This window comes from Corvus cornix, chromosome 1A (genome assembly GCF_000738735.6).
Source record: "Corvus cornix cornix isolate S_Up_H32 chromosome 1A, ASM73873v5, whole genome shotgun sequence".
Lineage (NCBI taxonomy): Eukaryota > Metazoa > Chordata > Aves > Passeriformes > Corvidae > Corvus > Corvus cornix.
This window is the reverse complement of record NC_047057.1, coordinates 5703911-5723315: the sequence shown is the minus strand read 5'-3', so window position 1 is coordinate 5723315 and position 19405 is coordinate 5703911. Positions and strand designations below refer to the sequence as shown.

Here is a 19405-nt window from a genome sequence, read left to right as displayed (position 1 = left end):
CCCAAGTGGTACAAGTGGGGATGTGTTTTACTATCTTTTTGCAAGAGCTCATTTGTAAACAACCAATATTAAAAGAATGTCTTATTTGTGCCAAAAGCAGGGAGAGAAAACAGTGCCACTGCCACCTCAGAAGGCTGACAAAGGTTGTCTTAGGTTTCCAAAGATAATTTAAAGTCTGGCAAATGAAGCCACAAGTGGAGAGAATAAAATTAGACCCAAGCAAAATAATTTTGACTTTTGATAAGATTACTCAATGGAAGATCTTACATGCAGTAAAAGTACTGGATCCAACCCAGAAAGAAGGAGCTGCTCTACCCAACCCATCCCTGGCACCCAGTTCCGCACAAGCTAGACTGCCACGGCAAATGACAATGAATTCCAAAATTTAGGCAATTGCACCCGATCCCCTGTAGGGGCAGTGAATCCCACCCAGCCTCTTTACTGCCTCTAAAGGAACCCGTAAGTCCTGAGAAACGGCAGTACTTCTCACAATCTCTGCAGATCCTGCACTGCACAAGGTGAAGGGATAATGAGTCCTTTCTTTTATTCCCTCAAGACTTTGAAAGACCACCAAGTTTTATAGTGTCCAGGTAAAGCACAGCCTCAAAGGAGAACAAATCCAAATTACATGCAAGAAATTGGTTTTGTTCAAGGCCCAAATTATTGTCTTGGGTTATTCTTTGTGCTTCAGTCCTCTTCCCAGAAAAACCAAAGCTATCCAAAATAAAAAACAACACAATTCCTTCGCCCGTGATGGAGAAAGTTACTTTTCTGAGCACTCAGAGCTTATTTTAAAGGTTTTCTTGAATAAATAGGAACCTATTACTATATTGAGTTTTCTTACTGCATTTTAAAGGGCATTTCATGAAGGCTGGTGCTCCCTTATTGCAGTTTTTATGGAATGGAGAGAAATATTTATGGTGCACCAACAGTGTGCTGATCTAAACAGCTTTTTCCCTCTCACCCTGCCAAGATACTCCTGCGGGAATGTTTTACAAAGTGGCTTAGCAGGGCTCTAACTGGTGCTGGTTGTGGTGGTGCTGGGTGGGTGCAGGACACCAAGACCGGCACCGCACCAGCTGCAGCTGCTTCTGCACAGATAGGGCTGTCCCATCCAGGTGGTGACTCCCATTGGAATCAGTGTCCCAGCAGGGCTGAGGTCTGACCCACACTCCCACCCTACTCAGCTGCAGTGGATAGAGGTCTCCCTCCCAAAACCAAGGTATTTTTTTGGCTGCTGCAATGAGCTCTGGGTGGGATTAGCAAACCTGGTTCTTTGCATTCTGTAGAAATGTGCAGAAATACAGAGAACAGTCATTCAGGAGAACCCTTCTTGGTCACCTTTCAGAAGTCCATACCTAGTAAAAAAGACATTAAGGGCTTAATATTTTGGCTCTTGCTGAAATCCCTTTGACTTCACACCTCTAATGAGATTTTAGAGTGAACACATGGCACGAGGAATGAGCAAAGTAATCACATGCTAAACAGGGTGAAGCTTTAATAAATGTTTCCGTGAACCGTGAATTTCCCTAAGTCACTAAGGAAAAATCACTCCAGGAAAATCTCTACACATGTAAAGTGCAGTCACTGCAAGCTTTGTTAGCAGAAGTGTCTTGTAAGAAGTACAAAGCTGCACTAATAAAATCTGAATGGAAACATCCAGGTATTGGGATCCTAATTCATGAAGATGCCAATGTTTTTCTAACACACTGTTTGAGAACCCACAGAGTTTCTTGGGTACAGCTGCTCTCCTATCCACAGCCCAGCTAAGCATCCTTTCTCCTTAGGGCTTACAGCAGCCATAGGTTGAACAGTGAGACCTACAGCTATTCATTTTCCCTGCAAGTTTATGAGACATTTGATGGGACATCCATCAGATAGCCTGGTTCATCAAAGTGGAAAAAGACAGCGTGTTTTACCTTCCAACTATATAACTTTGCATAATAAAACTGTTTAGACTTGGAGATTTTTCTGATGAATGCCAAATGCTCTACAGCAGCAGCCTTCCCTGGCAGATCTAAATCACACAGCTTAAATGAAAGCCTGCTTGCCAATTTATGCATGAACTTTACTTTTTTCCAGAATCAGAGAAAAAACCTGAATGCACTGTGCCTACAAAAGGGCTTTTTAAAACAGTACTGCCGCAGTGACTGGAAACACAACTCTATCCCTCTTGCATCTCACAGGTACAAATTTTTCCCCCAAGAAGACATGGAAATGAAGACATTTCTCCAACTGCTTTCATTGTTTTTTGAAGGTGTTTCAAAAAGCTTTATCACTTCAGCGGCGCTGTAGCCACTCACTGTGCTGGCTTTAGTTACTGAACTGATTTTCAAGAGGCATAAGCATTGTGAGACATAAAAAAATATAATTAACAGATAACACACGACTAATGCTACAGATGTGTCTTCAAGGCAAGACCACATTGGCTTATCACTGGAGGGCTCTTCAGGGCAGCACAAATCCCTATCCTGCTCTGTAAATCCCACTCTGTTGGCAGCATGATGCTAAAAGGGCTGCAATTTCCTGACTCCCACTTATAACAGGGACTGCACAGGAGAGGAAAACAGCCTCACAGCTTTACTGTTTCCTACAGTTGTCTCCCTAGTGTCCATCCACTGATGGACCTACACTGCAAAACCCATCACTGGCTGGTGCTGAGTGCTCAGAGGCATTTCTGGAAGGTCTTTCTGCCCTGCTGGGGTTCCCAGCACAATGAAAGACAGGAAGAGTTTCAGAAAACAAAATGCATTTCACTTGGGTTTACTCTCTTGTCCCATTTCTATTGTTTTTGAGATGGGGCTGTCCACCTCTTTTTGGAGTGGTATTTTTAGGAAAGGGATCAGATTCTGGCTTTGTGCTCTGCACAAAGCACCATCTGCAAAACACGAGCATTGCAGCTGAGTTCCCAACATACTTGGATAAAAGAGGGGAGATTCTTACCACATCACCATGACAAAAACAACACCTTGCACAGTGCATTCTGAACATCTCACACAGCAAGCTTTAATGAGTTAGATCTCAAAGTGAGGTACAAAGTAGGTCGGGAATTGTTTGACAGATGGGGAAACCAGGCCAGTGAGGTGCTGCAGCTTCTCCAAGGTCACAGAAAGAGGCCAGTGCCACAGTCAGAAACAAAACCCAAGTCTCCCAAATTCTTACCTAGTGGTCTTCAACCCAATACATCTCTCCACCATTAGCCCACATCATCTCCAAAGCTCATGACTTTATAAAGTCTGACTCCTGAGCAGGTACCAGCATGGGAGCACCAGTCCTGCAGATCTCAACAGTGGAAGAACAGCAACAGCAGGGACACTGGGTAAAAGACAGTGACTGGCAAAGTCAAAGGAGAACCTGTGCTTCTGCCATTACTTTCACATGAGCTGTAATACACATGCACAGCCATGAAGGGTCTCTGTAATTAAGTTTTCACCTGAATCCTGCCTATATGAAGGACCACAAAGACTACTCCAGCTCAAGGACAATCCAGCCCTGCTGGTACACAAGTATTTCAGACTGGTGACCCACTTCTATTGAAACACTTGAGGACACCCCTCTCCCTGTCTTCAGCGGTATTTGGAGAACTCTCATTTAGCATTACCCTGCTTCTCCCTGTCACCACTGCACGTGTGTGGTGTGGAGAGGTACAGGGGTCATAAGCATCTCAAAATTGGATAAATGCCGTCTCGTTGACATCAAAGGCCAACTCTCACTACTTTTATTGGGAGCAGAGTTAGGCCACTACAGATAAATCCTGACCTATATAATTTTTGATGCTTGCCTGCACTTGTCATGAGCAGAGACAGGGAGTGCCAGAAAATGGAATTTCTATTGCATTTCACAGTTCAGACACAGACACGGCAACTGCAATAAAATCCACCACAAATACTGATACTACCTACTAAGAAGGACAGAGTGGAATATGGATAGCTAAATCCAACAGGACAGTGGGCTACTCAAAAATAAGAATTTTGTTCTGGACTCTCAGGAGACAGCACATATTTTCCTAGTTGCATCCTTGGCAGAATTCTCATCTAGTGCACATCCAGAATTGCTACTGCCACCAAAATCTTCGTATCAGGGCACACCTAGCTATGTTAAAGGCTTACAAGAAACCATCAGCCTTACAGATACAGTAAGTGACATTTTAACATGACTTATTTTGACATTTGTTAGACAGAGTTTTGTGTATAGACTTCAGGAAGATCTAGAAGTGTATTCCACATCCCTCCATGATCAATGGGGAGACAAATATAAAGCCAAAGACTCCTCTTCTCCCAGTCTGTGAGTTCTGATATATTTACAGACATACCAACAATACATTAAGAGAGCCCAACATAGACAGAAGGCCTGATTTTTGCCTGAAACATGCTTTGTGTGATAAACTGTATTAATCTAGATATTAAATGATGTAGGTATTACATTGTCCAATGTTCAAACTCTGCTCTCATTTATCTCAGAAAAAAAAAAAGGTCATACTACCTTGCTGACACCCTAGAATTTGTCCTTACACACCATGACACACACAAGTATTCAGCAAGAGCCACAGCAGAAACAGATGCCAGCAGATGGTATTATCCTGAACAAAACCAATTCAGGACATTTACAATATGTCAAAAGTGCAGCTACAAAAACAAAATGCTGACCTGTGCATCTGTTTCTTAATGAAGCCATGAGTATCTGACAGTTAGCCAACAAACCACAATCTAAACACTACAGCAACACCAATAATAGATAAGGAAATACCAGACATATTCAGACTCTTCAACAGTCATCACAAAATACAAGACGTTGAGCAGAAACTGAATAACCAGATACTGGAAGTCCATATGTCATGCAAAAATGTAGCAAAAATATAAGCATATGAGTTTTCAGTATCACAGATTTTGTAAGGACGTGATTTGCTCAAAAATTATAGTAATAGGAGTCACATGGCAATGATAAAGTAAGAAATACTGTTATCTTCCATAGCACAATCCTCTGGTATATTTAAAAGGCTTCTTGGAAACCTGTCACCTTGACTGAAATAAAAAGAAAAGTTCTCACAATTCCCTAGAAGTTGTTATGATATCTCTGTTGAGAACCCAGTGACAATACAAGAGGCACGATGAGATACACAGCCAGGTATGTCAATGGCATCTTGTAGACTATATAAACACAAACTGACTGAGGGAATTCAGGAGTTATTTGTGCAGGGAACAAAAACCTGTGAGTTCCCCATGGAGAAGACAAGAGGTGAAAACATTTCATAGGGGGGGAAAAAAAGATCTTTTCTGTGCCACAGCTTCATTCCAAGTATTGAGGAAGTAAAGGAAGGGTAGACGAGTGAACACCTGCTGCTGAAGATGGCACTTAGTGTCCACTGTGACAGTTGTTATCAGTGTTTACTGCAGATTTCCACCACTACAAACAGGGATGGGACCATCCCAGTCACAGTCAGCTACAACACAATGAAAAAAAAAAAAAATACCAGAAAGCTTGGTATTAAAATAGGTGATGGTATCAACTCCATGTACAATGGTTGTTATTTAGCTCCTAGGGAACTCATACCAAGTTTCTCCTACATTAGCTGCCAAATGAATAAAATTTTCAGAAATATTTACATTAAGTGTTAGTAAGGGCTGAGGGATGGCTTTCCTTAAGGACCCTGGAAAAATACAGCCTTAGCAGTGAAAAACACACTGTACATCAGGGCAATGCATCATTCATTTTTACTAAGGCCCAGACGACAGTCTCATTAGACCAGAGATGGATTAAAGACAAATGATCTGGTGAATAATGTCACTGTGGGCCATGTAGCACTTCATCCAAGCAGTACCACTGAAAACAGATGACTGGGTAGGGTTTGTAAGGATAAAAAACCTAAGGCTTTAGGAATGGCATTCCTGGGTGGTGGGACGAAGCACTGCATATTTACATTTAATCTGCTTCGTAAATTGATTTTTGTCATGTTACCTGCCAAACCACTGAACAAACTGAATAATAGCTTAAGCAGCACTGATAGAGATGTGACAGATTATTCAAGCATTGTGATTCTTTGTTCTCATATATCTCATTAAGAAATGATGATTGGTTCCATTTACAGCTCTTAAGTTGAATTCAGTAACCACTGACACACGAACTCAACCTGGCCTCTACTAATTTTTTATTGTTCTCAGACAGAAATTGTTCCTGGCAAAGTGGCTCTTGCAAACCATTTCAGTGTAGTGGCTGGTAATTTTTTAACGAAGCCACTTAGAAGGGGGAAAAACTGCAACTGACTTCTCTGCTGATTTATAGCATCTATGGAATGAAAAGAAATAAAACTTCTTGTACTCTGTACTTCCCCCCTTCCCCCACCCCCTTTTTGGAGAGCTATTTTTAACCTGTATCGTTTCATTAAGTGAATTCACAGCACATCCTTGCAAACAACTGAGCTGGCAGAAGATGGGAACTGTCCTGTGGGATGTGTTCAGCCCTGTCCTCTTCTGTTGTGGAGTTGCAACCTGTTCCTTCACAGCCTTGTAACTTTATAATGATGTTTGAAACCTGAGCGTAAGGAGCATAAAATGCTTCTATTCCAGCCTAATGCTGAGTAATAGGGGGTTCTCCCGACTCCCACGGGAAAACCTCAAAGTTGTGGAAATCAAAGGCAGAATTTTACAGCAACTTTGAGATGCTACAAATTATTTAAGAGAAAATAAGAGAGAACCTGTTGTGCTTTTGTATGCTACCCTCTGACTTCAGGAGGATCTACTCTGACCATAGTGCCAACACACAAGAAGACCTCTAAGTACACATTTTACAGGCACCCTCCAAAGCCAAAACTGGGGTTTTTAAAATATTTTTACAACCGATCTCCCCCACCTTGCATATTTTGCCTTGGTGTCAAAGTATGAAAATATCTAAGCCATGGCTACGTCCATGGGGGTGTTGCTTAAATAACAGCAGAAAAGGGATTTGATTGCAGAAAGTAATGAACTCACTGCCACAACAACATTGGCACAGTGGGGTTTTAATCAGCACAACTTTGCAAGCCATGACTGTGCAGCAGCAGCAGCAGCCACCAAGCAGTTGCACGCTGGAGTTAAATGTGGACAGTGAAGATACTTCAACCACCCCAGTTACGGAGAGGAATCCCTCACAGGCTACCTGAGACAGGCCTCCAAACACCAAGCACAATGTTAGTTAATTCACCCTCCACTTGCTGTGGTCCGAAGACTTTGCACCCAAAAAGCTCAAACATGCTCCATCTGCTGTGTACCACCTTCCTTTCCCCCATGGGAAGGGTGCTTTATCCAAACAAATAAAGCCCTTAACTGACCCAAGGAAGATGCTTTGCTGTCTTCCAGCTGTGCCTCCCAGCTGTGAACACCTGCAGGATGTGACTCTGGCACTGCACCCTATCAGAGGCTTTTTGCAGGATTTAGGCAAGAGATGGAAAGTAGGGATTTGGTGTAGCAGAGGTAACGTGGAGATGGAGGACAGGAGGAGAGGGAAGGACCATTATGCTCTTAACTTCTTAGTTGTCTGGGTTCACCTCCATTAGCTAATTGAGCACAGGGGCACCACACAATTTCTGCCTTCCCCTAAATATAACCCAAATATGAAGAGAAATTCAAGCTACAGAATAAATTAACATTCACAATGCTCTTAAAACAGCTTTTACCAAATGGTACCAGTCATTGTCTATACATTTATTACTGAAGCCAAACACAATGCTGTTTGGCAAAAAACAGTGCTATTTCTCCCTGTATATCTCTATATATCACTATATTAACAGTATTTTTAATGTGTGGGTATTCATACATTTGTATACATTATATACATATATATACCCACATACCCATTTCTATATATTATATGTATATATACACACACACGTACATACACAGACACTGTATCTACTTATATGTATATAGAGGGCTCCTCCACCTTCCTCACAACCACGTGGCAATGCAAGACAAAGATGTCACAACGCCACACAACCTCCAGGGCGAACACTGGCACTGAAGCTGCCAGTCATTTCAGTGGTCATTGACTGAAAATGATGAAAGTGTACTGGTGCAATGCAAGCTGTCCTGTCCAAAAGACCCACGTCTATGAATTTTTGCAGCTCATGAACAAGGAGGGGGCCTTAGTAGTCTCTAGAGTCAATTAAGTGGCAGCTGAAACCCATCACTCTGCTTTGCACCAGATCTCTCCTTTTATCTATCCCCTAGTGCAGCTCTCACCTGCAGAACGAGCATGTTCTCAGCTTTAGTGCCTGTTATGTTCCCTTCCAAAAGTAGAAAAAGGGCACACATTTGCTTTCTGGACACAAATCATCTCAGCTGTCACTCAGGAATCCCTGAATCACTTTCACTGCTTTCCATTAAATATACAAGATTCATCAGAGACACTCATTCAAAGGACTTGCCTACAAAGCTCAGCAAGATTTTTTTTTTTCAGGGTCTCTCTCTTAAGAGCATAAAATTTATGTCTATGACATAAATTGCATGGCTATGGACAGGAAAATTAGCCAGTAAAATTACTCCAGATACACCTTAATATGCCCAAGAGCAGAAGTCTCCTTGCAGCCTGCAGTACCTCTATGTCCTGTGCCTATGTGTTTTTGAGAACCATTTTTTTAAACTCATTTCTTGGTACATTCTCCCTGACATCTAAATATATAGCCTCCTTCTTCCTAAAAGGCATAAGTTAAACCTGTGACAGGAGACATTTCCCTTCCTTCTGAATTATTCCTCTTGTGCTCCAGTGCCTGGGTCATTAGGCCAAAAGGAGTCACACTGTTTTTCTGCTCCATTAATGTTTTTATCTAAGCATCTTCTCATGGTGCTTTGAGCAACTTGGCTAACAAGCTGTGTATTGTTTGCCTCCCTCTTCTCTCCCTAGAAGAGACAAGAAAGGTTTGTGCTCCTTCATGGCGCTTTTTTTTACATTTGAGAGCTTTTTATTTTGGGAGGGAGAGCTTGTTTGCTTTGCAATATTCAGGTTGCTATGTAATTATGCTAGAGAAGGTGTCTCAAAACACCATGGCTTGCACCCAGAGAAGGAGGTGGTGTTTTTGTGATGCTCATCATCAGCCCATGGAAAAGCTTAACAGTGTCAGATTTTCCCCTCAAAATAAGTTGAACAAATTAATTACACCCCTGTGGCAAGAAATCCCATTAAAGCAGAAGTCTGAGGCTGATGCTGATCCTGGAGCTTCAGATCATCCTTAAGGTATCTCATGCTGCAGCTACAACATGTCCCAAACTAAAAGACAAAGCCTTTGAATTTGTTCAGGTGTTATTCAAGGAAACAGGGTAGGGAGCACAAATCAATTTTAATGTGCTCACCGTGTCTTGTGCCATTGAAAGCACACACCAAGCACTTGACTATGCCTGCAATTTCCAAAACACCACAGGTTTCATGGCTGGGCACATTGTGCCGAGTTACTTACACTGAGAGGCAGGAGAACACAAGAGTGAGCAGTGGGAGGAAATCTCCAAGCCAACTCAAAATAACGGTGAAGGATTTTTCAGGGATGCTCCAGCAATCTCTCTCAACTATGGCTGAATTTGATTAGCAACCTGTGCCTTCCCCAGAGGCATTTTCCGTATGGCTGCAAATCCTCTAAGTGCTCTCCTCTCCCTTCAGCTTTCTTTTGTGTTGTTTGGATTTTCTGTGTAATTTGGGGGGTTTTGCAGCTTTTCGTCCCAATAGTTTCCATCATTTCTGCACTTGCCCATCACAGTAGGGCAGTAGGGTCACAGCTGGTGAGTTTGTATGGAAAACATGCCTGGTTGAAGCCTGGTCCTTTGAATTACTTAAGCTAGGATGGGAGGATGGGATCCTGCTGGGAGCGATCCTACATCGCCCTAAGAACTGCCTGGACTGTTCCAGCTCTTTATAGCTCTGGGCAGACCTGGATTCCTCTGAGCAGCTGAAACAACACAGCAATAAAGCGCCCACGCTGTTACCAACAGCACACAGACAGTGCTTTGCATCTTCAAACCTTAACTAGTAAAAAGGAATGATACATGATGACCCTGGGTGAATCACATACAAATAAATACATTTTGAGGACATTGGTGCTGACACAGTGCCCACTACTAAAAGAAGCAGAAGAGTCCTCTGCATAAGGCTGGAGTTAAGATTCAGGCTCAGCTCTGGGTTTACAAAGGACACACTTGCTTGTCTTTAACAAAACAGTGTTAGCATTTTTGTCTTGTTTATTTAGATTAGAAGTTCTCGTGGGTACGAACAGTCTTTCACTCTGGTGTTTGCAGCCGTCCTCGCTCAGCAGTGCCTGATCTCATCTGAGGCCAGTAAAGGGCACAGTAAAAAACCCCAAGTATTTTAGACCCTTCATATTTCACTTGCCAATCTCCAACCCTCACATACGCACCGGTCTCTCAGCCTTTGCAAATCTCTACATTTAAGCAGGAATGGCTGTGATGGTTTATTTGGTACTACAACAGAAGCACATCCATTTCTGTCACCAGTGATGCAGGTGGTGGAGAGGGACAGCTATATTTCCCAAGTGCCATGGGGTGTCAGGCAGGTTTTAAACACCCTGCTCAGCTACAGAACAACTCCACAGCCCTGGGGGTTCTGTCTTCAGGGAGATACCTGGGATATCCTAGAACCTTCCCTTTGGAGCTCCCAGGAAAACCTGCAAACCTTCACACCCCACCACTGATGAGCAGGGATATATTGCTTTCCTTGCTGTCCAAACTGCCACACCAGCCCTCATCAAAACAAACAGAGGTTAAAGGCTCCCAGACCTCAGGAATTCCACTCATCCTTGACCTTACTCCACTCCCGTCAGCCACGGATTAAACTTTTAGGTCTACTGTACTCTGGCAACTTTGCATAAGATGTAATTCCCAACCTCTGGGTGCTCCGGCTTGAGAACGTAGTTTCAAATCCTCAACCTAAATGAGGGGAAGCATTAAGAGCAGGAAAACAAGAAGAATCCTGCAGAAAAAAAGTGCAAAGGGAAGGGTCTAGGGGGGAGATGCCACATTTCTTTACCCTGTTGCTGCTCGTGTTCATTTGAATCATTACAAACACCTCGTTTTTGTTCCTTCTGGAAACTGTAAGAAGACTGAAGCTGTTTGGTTTACCTCCAATTGGGGACATACGAAAATTTAAAAAATAAAAAAAATACTCAATATGTTTTCTCTCATGTGCTTCTTCTCATTTCACTCTTGAAAAAAGGTATTTTAAGAACTAATCTTATGTAGTCCTGTTGTCCAAAACTGTTGATATTTTAACTGTGACCCATGATATTGCTCAAGAAAAGATCAAGCAAAATCAGTGAGCTGTTGTTACAGAGGACCCCCAGCACTGTGCTCAGCTGTTCTACACATAGATCCAAAACAGAGCTTCCCAGTAGCTTTTTCTTAGCACATCCAGTGTTTAAAAAAAAAAAAGGCTTTTTAACTCAGCCAAAAAATTCTGCTTAAGAGTATTATTTTAATTTAACTTTATACAATCTGTTTGGTGAGTAATTCTGGCACAAAACTCAATATGCAGCTTTCAACATGGAAACATCACTGAAAGGGCCGTCAAAAGTTTATTAACAATCTGTTATTTATAGCTTTCTTTTTCAAAAGTGATTGGCACAACATTCAGAAGAAAATCATAGGAACTGCCAAGTCAGATAACAAAAAAACATACTGGTGTTAAGATTTGATAGAAAGGTTTTAAGGAACACTATGATTGCTAGAAATGAGAAATATTCTGATTGCTAAGCCAGCTATTTGTCATTCAACAACAGCCCAATCACACACATATGTTTGCAAATTATTGTTATTGTTGTTAATTATTATTTACAGAGAAGCACTGAAATGCAAGGTGGTTTGAATTCCAATGAAAATGACAGATTGCTGCCCCGAGGAATTTTTTATCCCTCCTTTCACTCATTACCTGTTTACTAACAGTGCCCGCTTAGTTCCAACTTGTTTTCCTGCTATCTAAAATGACTAGAAAATTAGGTCCTATTAAGTAATCATGAATATAAACTGTGAGTCACCGGTTAAGTGAATACCATCACTGGCAATAAATTCAGAATCCTATTGTAAATGCCTGTTATTGTCAAGCAAACCAAAACAATACAACTTTATTCAATATTAATTGTATCCTTGGATGCTTGAAAGGATTAAGTAACCCCAGCTAATATTCTGCACGTAGTCAGGAGAACTGTGTGTGAAGGACAACAAAAATAATTGAGGTCAGTAACCAAAGTGGAGAGAAAAAGAGGCAAAAAGGAAGGAAAACATTAGAGAGATATTTCAGCTCCTATGTGAAAGCAGATGGAGGGTGAAGGAAGCAGACAGGCTGCTCCAGATGGCGGGAGCGGCGGCAAAGAAGGCTCTCACACCCACTGTGTTGTGGCTGTGATGGGAACAAGAGACTTTTGGTTAAAGGATTACTGTAGGGCTTCAAAGAGTTGGGTTCAGCTCTGTCCACCACCTCTCCACACTCTGGGTTTTGCTTGCTGGGAGCTTTTGGGGTGTCCGCTGTCTCTGTGGCTGCCAAAAACCACCAATTTTTTATGCATGTTTTGCTCTCAGCTTTGCCCTACACGAAGAGAAGTTGTGGAATAGGTCTGTGTTATACTGAAGTCCTGAGGACTGAGATTGAGTGTTGGCCAAGGCAACATTTTCCTAAACAAAAAATAGCAAGAAAAAACTCAAACTGTCTATTCCAACCCAACCCAAATACCTTACTGTCACCTTTGCTGGTCAAGCACCCTCCGTGGCTGCACAGGCATGCAGGTGAGCAGGTATCCTCTGGCAGCAGGTAGCTCAGACAGGACCAAGAGGTGCTTGAAAGAGAATATCCACGGAAGAAGAGACAAGGCAGGGAAAAAATGAGGTAAGGCATCAAAACTAGTAGACAAACAGGCTAACAAAGGAAGCATGAGCACATATGTGAGCTGACAATACAGCAACTGTGTGTCTCCAGAATTATGTATTTACCTGAAAGCTTTTGATTACTGAGTATTTTGAAATCTTCATTTCAGACAACGAAAGAAAATTGGCCTTTAGGCTACACTGCTGTCCCAAACAAGCACTTTCCAAAATGCACCCGTGAACCAGACCTGGAGAGCTGTGAAAAATCCCTTCCCACCAATGGCTGCCAATTTTTTTTCCCAATCCTCACCATCAGCCTTTAAATCCATTGGCCATCTTGCTTTTCTTTCTTTTCCATTTCAATTCCAGCTGAACCCTCAAACCTACTATTTTCTGTAACTGTTCAAGGAAGACCAACAGTTTACATCAAAAGATACCAACTCATTATTTTTAAGCCTTCAAGAACACACTGGATAGCAACCTATACCACATGATAGCAAACAGGATTACTTGGTTTAAAGCAAAATATGTCACCTTAAAGGAGTCCTAACAGTATTTTTCTTCTTTCCCTAAATAGAGTACACAAACTACAACATCTGAGTTGTTTCACACCATTAAGTTAAAAATTAATATTTGGACCTCAGCTTTCACTCCTCCCACAGATGCAAGAGAGGTGCTGTAAGCACCTCTTAGCATGAATTATACCTGGCCCCACATGGGTTTGACAGCAAGACTCCCAGAGTTAAGGATTTTAAGGTCAGAAATGACCATGAAGTAACTTCTTCTGTAAACATGGACAAGAAGCACCTTCCTGCTGCATGAAGCCTGAGAGCTTTCAGAGCTCCCAGAAAATCATCCCAGAAGAGATGAGATCCACTTGCCTTCATGGTTTGCTCCAGAGGTTCATCAGCTTTTCCCCTGAAATATGAAACAGTCTGACAGAGCCACTGCTGCCTCCCTGAGGTGTCATAAAAGAGAGGCAGCAATTGCTGGTAATGTCAGCAGAAACTCAAAAATCAGACAAACTCCTCAATCATCACAGGGGGCATCGAGCCAAGGAAAACACAAATATCAACATATTTCTTTATGTCTTGAAAACTTCCAAAATCAGAAGGGAAAAACTGAGTAACTTGCATGATGCCTCAAGTTAAACAGTTAAACAGGAATGATCTGTTGTGTGAATCAAACACAATGGCTTTTCGCACCCAGTTGATGAAAAGGCAGGATCTTTGATCAGAGGCAACCAGATCTTGAGCCTTCTGGTACCTCCCAGCACCTCCCCTCTGAGAGCGGCCTCTGCCAGGACCTGTCCTTACCACCAGCATCTTCTCACCGGTGGGAGCCAAGGCTGGCCCGAGGCACAGCCTCCACAGGGATATGACCACCCAAAACCAGACAAGATCAGGGGTTGGATCAGCTCATAGAGTGCCAGTGTGAGGCTGCATGTAGGGGAAGGCACCATGAAGGATGTGAGAGGACAAAGACACAGCAGACAGCACGTAGGGTTTGTGACGATGTGTGTGTTTGTGTGCACGTGGGTGTGTGAGAAAGAAAAGAGATGTGAGAGGAGGACGAGCAGTGACTTAATTTCACAGCATGAACCAGCACGTACTGGTGTGTGGAAGAGCCACGGCGAGTGCCAGGAGCCCATTAAATGGCGTAAGAGTATGGACACAGATGAACCAAAAATTACCACAGAGCCCCTGAGAAAAACAGAACCACCCATATGTTTTCTCTATACTGTATTTTAGGAAAGTACTGGAAACTTATTTGAAGTGTATGTGTCTTCCCACCCAGCTCTTACTATGTTATGGCTATATCCATGCAACTCCCTCTGTTATCCTTACTAAGCTTTAAATTCCTTAAAGCTACCACATCATTTTTAAGGACAGCACCAGTATTTTCACACTTACTAAGTCTGAGCCTTTCTAAATATTAGGACTTCATCATAACTCTGATGTCAATACGGCCTGATGACAGACACCTTAGAAATGTAGGGTTGATCTAATTAGGCAGATCAAGTGATGGAACTTTCCTTTTTGATTAGTGGATGACATGGTGTTTCTTATTATTTCTTGGATGTCAAAATGTGAGGTTTAAAATGCCTCAGATGTAAAATACTTTAATTATGGAGGGAAGAAAGTGATATCTCTGTGATCACTCGTCTTCTTATCAGATCCCTGCTATTGTGAAACCTCACATCTCTCAATGGCTGGGGCAGAAATCCCCCTCTCCAGTCAGGCCCTCAATTCCCCTCTCAATTTGTCTTCCAGGGGGAACTGATTAGAGCTACAGTAGGTGAATTTGTGGAAATTTAAAGAGAGAAGCAGTTAGTCAGATCCTCTTCTTTCCTCAAGCACACCTGTCTTGACTTGGAAGGGACTCTAAATTACATCAGCTGAGGATCTGGCCCGTTGCTATGATTTTATTTTATCTTTATTTTTTTTATTTTTTCTTAGCTACTTTTTCAGGATCTGTAACTTCCCTGTCAGTGGCTCAGCAACGAACAGGTCCAGTTCCAAGAAGGGACACTCAATGAAGTTGTGCATATGGAGTGTGATCCAATGTCCCACATGGACTGAAACAGCCCAAGAATGGATCAGGACCATCGTATATATTGTAATACAAGAACATCAATAATCATGTATGGTAAAATATATTGATTGATATTACCAAAATCTTTTGTTGACACTCTGGTACCCGAGAGGTTGCAGCCCCAAATTAAGATTGCACATGCTTTAATAGCTGCATAGATACAGAACAAGGTAAATACAGGTTTGGGTACATCTGAGCCAATCACTGCATTGCTAGTACTTCTTTAGAAAAACATTACTGCCCAACAGCACAGAGCAGAGCAAACAACACAGGCCTCAGCCACCAAAGAAAATTCTTTGGGTGGAAAAGGGCTACTTTCTTACATCTGGACATGACACCCAATTCATTTGCAGCATCAATGTGGCAGGACACGATTTACAGGGACATGTAAATAATTAATTCCAGCTCTGGAAGGGAGAGCTGGGTACTCATCAGAGGTTCCTTGAAGCCCAAATGATGTAATGATTAACTGACTTAGGATCTTTTTAATAATTCCAGCAAATTTCAGCTCTCCCATGTTAAAGATCTGCTGAAGAGCTTTTATTCAGATGAAAGGCTCCTTTCTGAGAATAAATCATTAATAGGGTATACACATAGATTTAACATTCACAAATCAATGCACTTGAAATAAAAAAATGTTTTTAAAGTTTCTTTTTTGCTTTCTTCCCTGATTTGGGCGTTTAGTGCTTTTCTTTCTCTAGCCAATTTTACCACAGGCAGTTAAGACAGCTGCATGAAAAAGGGCTGTTTTTCTGTTAAAAGTGCTTTTAGCACTTTGGCATCCTGAAATGGAATGGCAGAGAAATGAAAAATACAGCTACTACAATCCAGTACATTTCATGTGACATGCCAAGTTTTTCACTCCATGCTAGAGAAAAATCTATTAAACAGTGAGATCAAGTTTTGGCTGTCCAACATGGTTCAGCATTACAGTGCAGGAGGGATCAAAGCAAATTTTAACCCTGCTCCTAAAAAATGCCAGAGGAAAACATTTTGGTCCAAATACTTTAAAGCCATTTATACTTATATAGCTTAATTCCTATTTAAATGCTTTCTTATCAATAATTGAGAATGTTTCCCATCATTTGGGCTCCTGGACCCTGTGTGTCTGCTGCTCAAGTCAGTGAACAGCCCTTCACTGTCTTCAGTGGAAATGGAACAGGCACTTTAATGATTTGAACAGCAATGGCCTAAATTTTTTAGAAGTTTCACATCCTGGTAAGTCACACCAGACCTGGTAGGAACTGCAGGTGCTGCACTGGTGGGTGGCCAAGGACAGAACCAAAACTCAGATTCAAATCTTCTAATTATCAGCCTGCCATTGGAAGCCAAGGAATGCACAACCAGAAGGCAACCCACAAGTGGGCTGTTAAATGCTCATGCATTCATAATTAAATACAGCCATGTACAAAAAAGAAAACAGCTCTATTTTCTTTATATGGGCCCAGGTTTGTAATCCAGTTAATTTTCTACAACTTTCTAGACTGACTGTGAAGTCAAGTTTAGAAACTTCACAGCTTCCACTCCCATTAGAAAGGACTTACTCACCAAACTGTGAGGCTCAGACAATGGTTAATAGTTTGAGACACTAATTGGCCATATTTAATGAATTTAATTTGCAACAGCCATGCTAATATGCATAACTATCAACTCTGACCAGCTTTACCTTCCTTGGGACCTACACCTGCTCCCATTAGCTACAGTGGGATCCGGATCAAGGCCACAGCATTAATTCTTCTGAACCCCTTCAGCAGCACAAATTAACCCTCACAGGTGGCTTCAATGCCACAACCACAGAGATGACAGAGAGCTGAAGAGTGGGAACCCCAGTGAACTGTCCTGCTGCTCCAGCAAACCTCAGAGCATTAAAACTTTGCTGCCCAACACCCCTTTGCTCAGGAAGGGAACTGCATGCCTAAGGCAACAAGCAGGGCACATCTCTTCCAGCATGAAATTCTCACAGCAAAAACTCAATGAAGGTGACGAGAATACATCACAACATTTGGCTCTTACGCTGCGTTTTGCTTCTTCAGAGACCTGGACGGACATCAATTTGATTTACAAAGTCAGTGTTTTCCTGAGGGCTGTGCTATCAAGCCCATCACGGCAGATCTGCTGACCCACCTCCATGTTAAACCACCAGCCTGGTTCCTACTCGCAGCCTGTTTATAGCGAGCCCACGAACCAGAAATACTCTGTTTATAGGGAGCCCTCCCTTGGAAGCAGAAAGAAACTCAAATATTAGTCAAAACTTGTTCAACTGTGTTTTGGAAGTGGCACGCAGCGTAGGAAAAGCACTACTCGGGATTAACAACGCTGCGTTTCGAGACATGCTTGAAGTTCCAACTAAAGCAGTGGGGACACAGCTACGAGGAGCACTCCCAATACAACCAACTCTCATCACAATGTACACACACACACAGCAGCCCGTGCGCTGACTCCTCCAGCACTCCCGGCTCCCTACCTTTGTAATATCCTGTGTGAGAAAATTAGTTTTTAACAAAAATAAAACTCTTTGCTCAGCCAAAAAGGCACCAGCCTGTACCCCGCTCCCTTGCACCATCTGTGCGTGTTTTTTCTCAGCCTTCTAAAAAAAAAACAACTCTAACGTTTTACTAATCTTTATGCCCCGCCACTATAAATAAAACAAATAAAGCCCGACAACAGTTAAGCATCGTAGCTAAAACACATCCAATCCACTCCGATTATTTCTGCTCGTCTGTCCACGAATAGCTGCAGCCATCGGCTTTAGGGGAAGCGTGCAAGTCAGACCGCATTTATTTACAGTTGCACTATCAAGAAAAAGCCTTCCCCTGTCTCCTCGTTCTATGAATATTTTAAAGCACTTGGGGATTTTCCTTTTTATCGGTTTTTTGGGGGGGGTGGGGGAAGGGTAAGGGGTGATGCTAGCCCAGCTCCTGCCCCACAATTCTATTTTTCTCCGTGTTCCCAGGTCGCTCCGACTTCTTGCTCGGATGGATGCGCAGGGCGCGGAGCAGCACCCGCGAGTGCGCAAATCCCCGCACAGAGACCCGCACCCACCCGCGGGGCGACCGCGCATCCCCGGGGGAAGGGACAGGGACAGCGCCCGCCACCGGCCCCGCAGCCAAACCCCGCCACCTACGTCCCCAGCGTCTCCTTGAACTCGAAGATCTTCTTGATGTCCTCCGCCTGCTTCTTCCAGGAGCCGCCGCCGTCCCCGTTCTCCCGGGCCATGGCTGCTCCGCGCAGCCCCGCGGATGCCGCGCCGCCGGCTCCGAGCCCTCGGGCGGCTTTTGCTTTCTTTTCTGCCGCGGCGGCAGCGGCTGCTGCTGTTTCTTCTTCTTCTTTTTCCTCCTCCTCCGCCTCCTTCTTCTCCCCTTCCTCCTCCTCCTCACACTTCCTGCCCGCCGCCGCTTTTATTTCCTCCGCGCTCCGGCGGGCTCCGCGAGTGTCACTTTTCCTGGGCTATTTCCTCCCAACTTTCTCTTTCCCCCCCACTTCCCGCCCCTTCTCTCCCCTCCTCCGCGCCCCCCCCGCCCCCTCCCGCGGAGCCTCTGGCGGGGCCGCCCCGTCTCTCCGTCCTCCTGCGCCCCGCGCAGCAGCTGCGCGCACCCGCGCCCTGGGGTCACTTTGCTCCCTGACTGACCCACCCCTCGGAAAAGTCCCTCTTTTTTTGGTTTGTTTGTTTTTCTTTTCTTTCTTTTTTTGTTGATTTTTTTTTTTTTTTGGAGGGAGGTCACTGTTTCTCTTCCCCCACCCCCGTGCGGAGCCCCGCGGGATGCTCAGCCTGCCGGGCGCGGTGCAGTGCGGAGCGGCCCCGCGGGCGCAGCGGCTGTGCGCGGTTGTTATGGCAATGGGAGGAGGAGGAGGAGGAGGAGAAGGAAGAGGAGAAAGCGGAGGAGGAGGAGGAAGAAGGAGGAGGAGGCAGCCCCGCCGCTGCTCTGCTGCCTGGCGCTGCCCCTCCTGACTGAATGAAGATAATTCGCATTGCACCAAAACCA

At 43.5% G+C, this 19405-nt stretch overlaps 1 protein-coding gene across 3 annotated transcripts in view; it reads right to left on the bottom strand.

Moving 5' to 3' along the window:
* Positions 1-18886, bottom strand: part of CAMK1D (calcium/calmodulin dependent protein kinase ID) — a 210512-nt gene extending 191626 nt beyond the window's left edge. For 2 of the 3 annotated variants that reach the window (XM_039570647.1, XM_039570648.1), the window contains exon 1: positions 18547-18886. In XM_039570647.1, the coding sequence (XP_039426581.1) occupies positions 18547-18638 (92 nt within the window). In that variant the 5' untranslated portion in view covers positions 18639-18886. The remainder of the gene's footprint in view (positions 1-18546) is intronic. The other variant, XM_039570649.1, reaches the window with a different exon arrangement.
* Between the last annotated feature and the right edge of the window lie 519 nt (positions 18887-19405).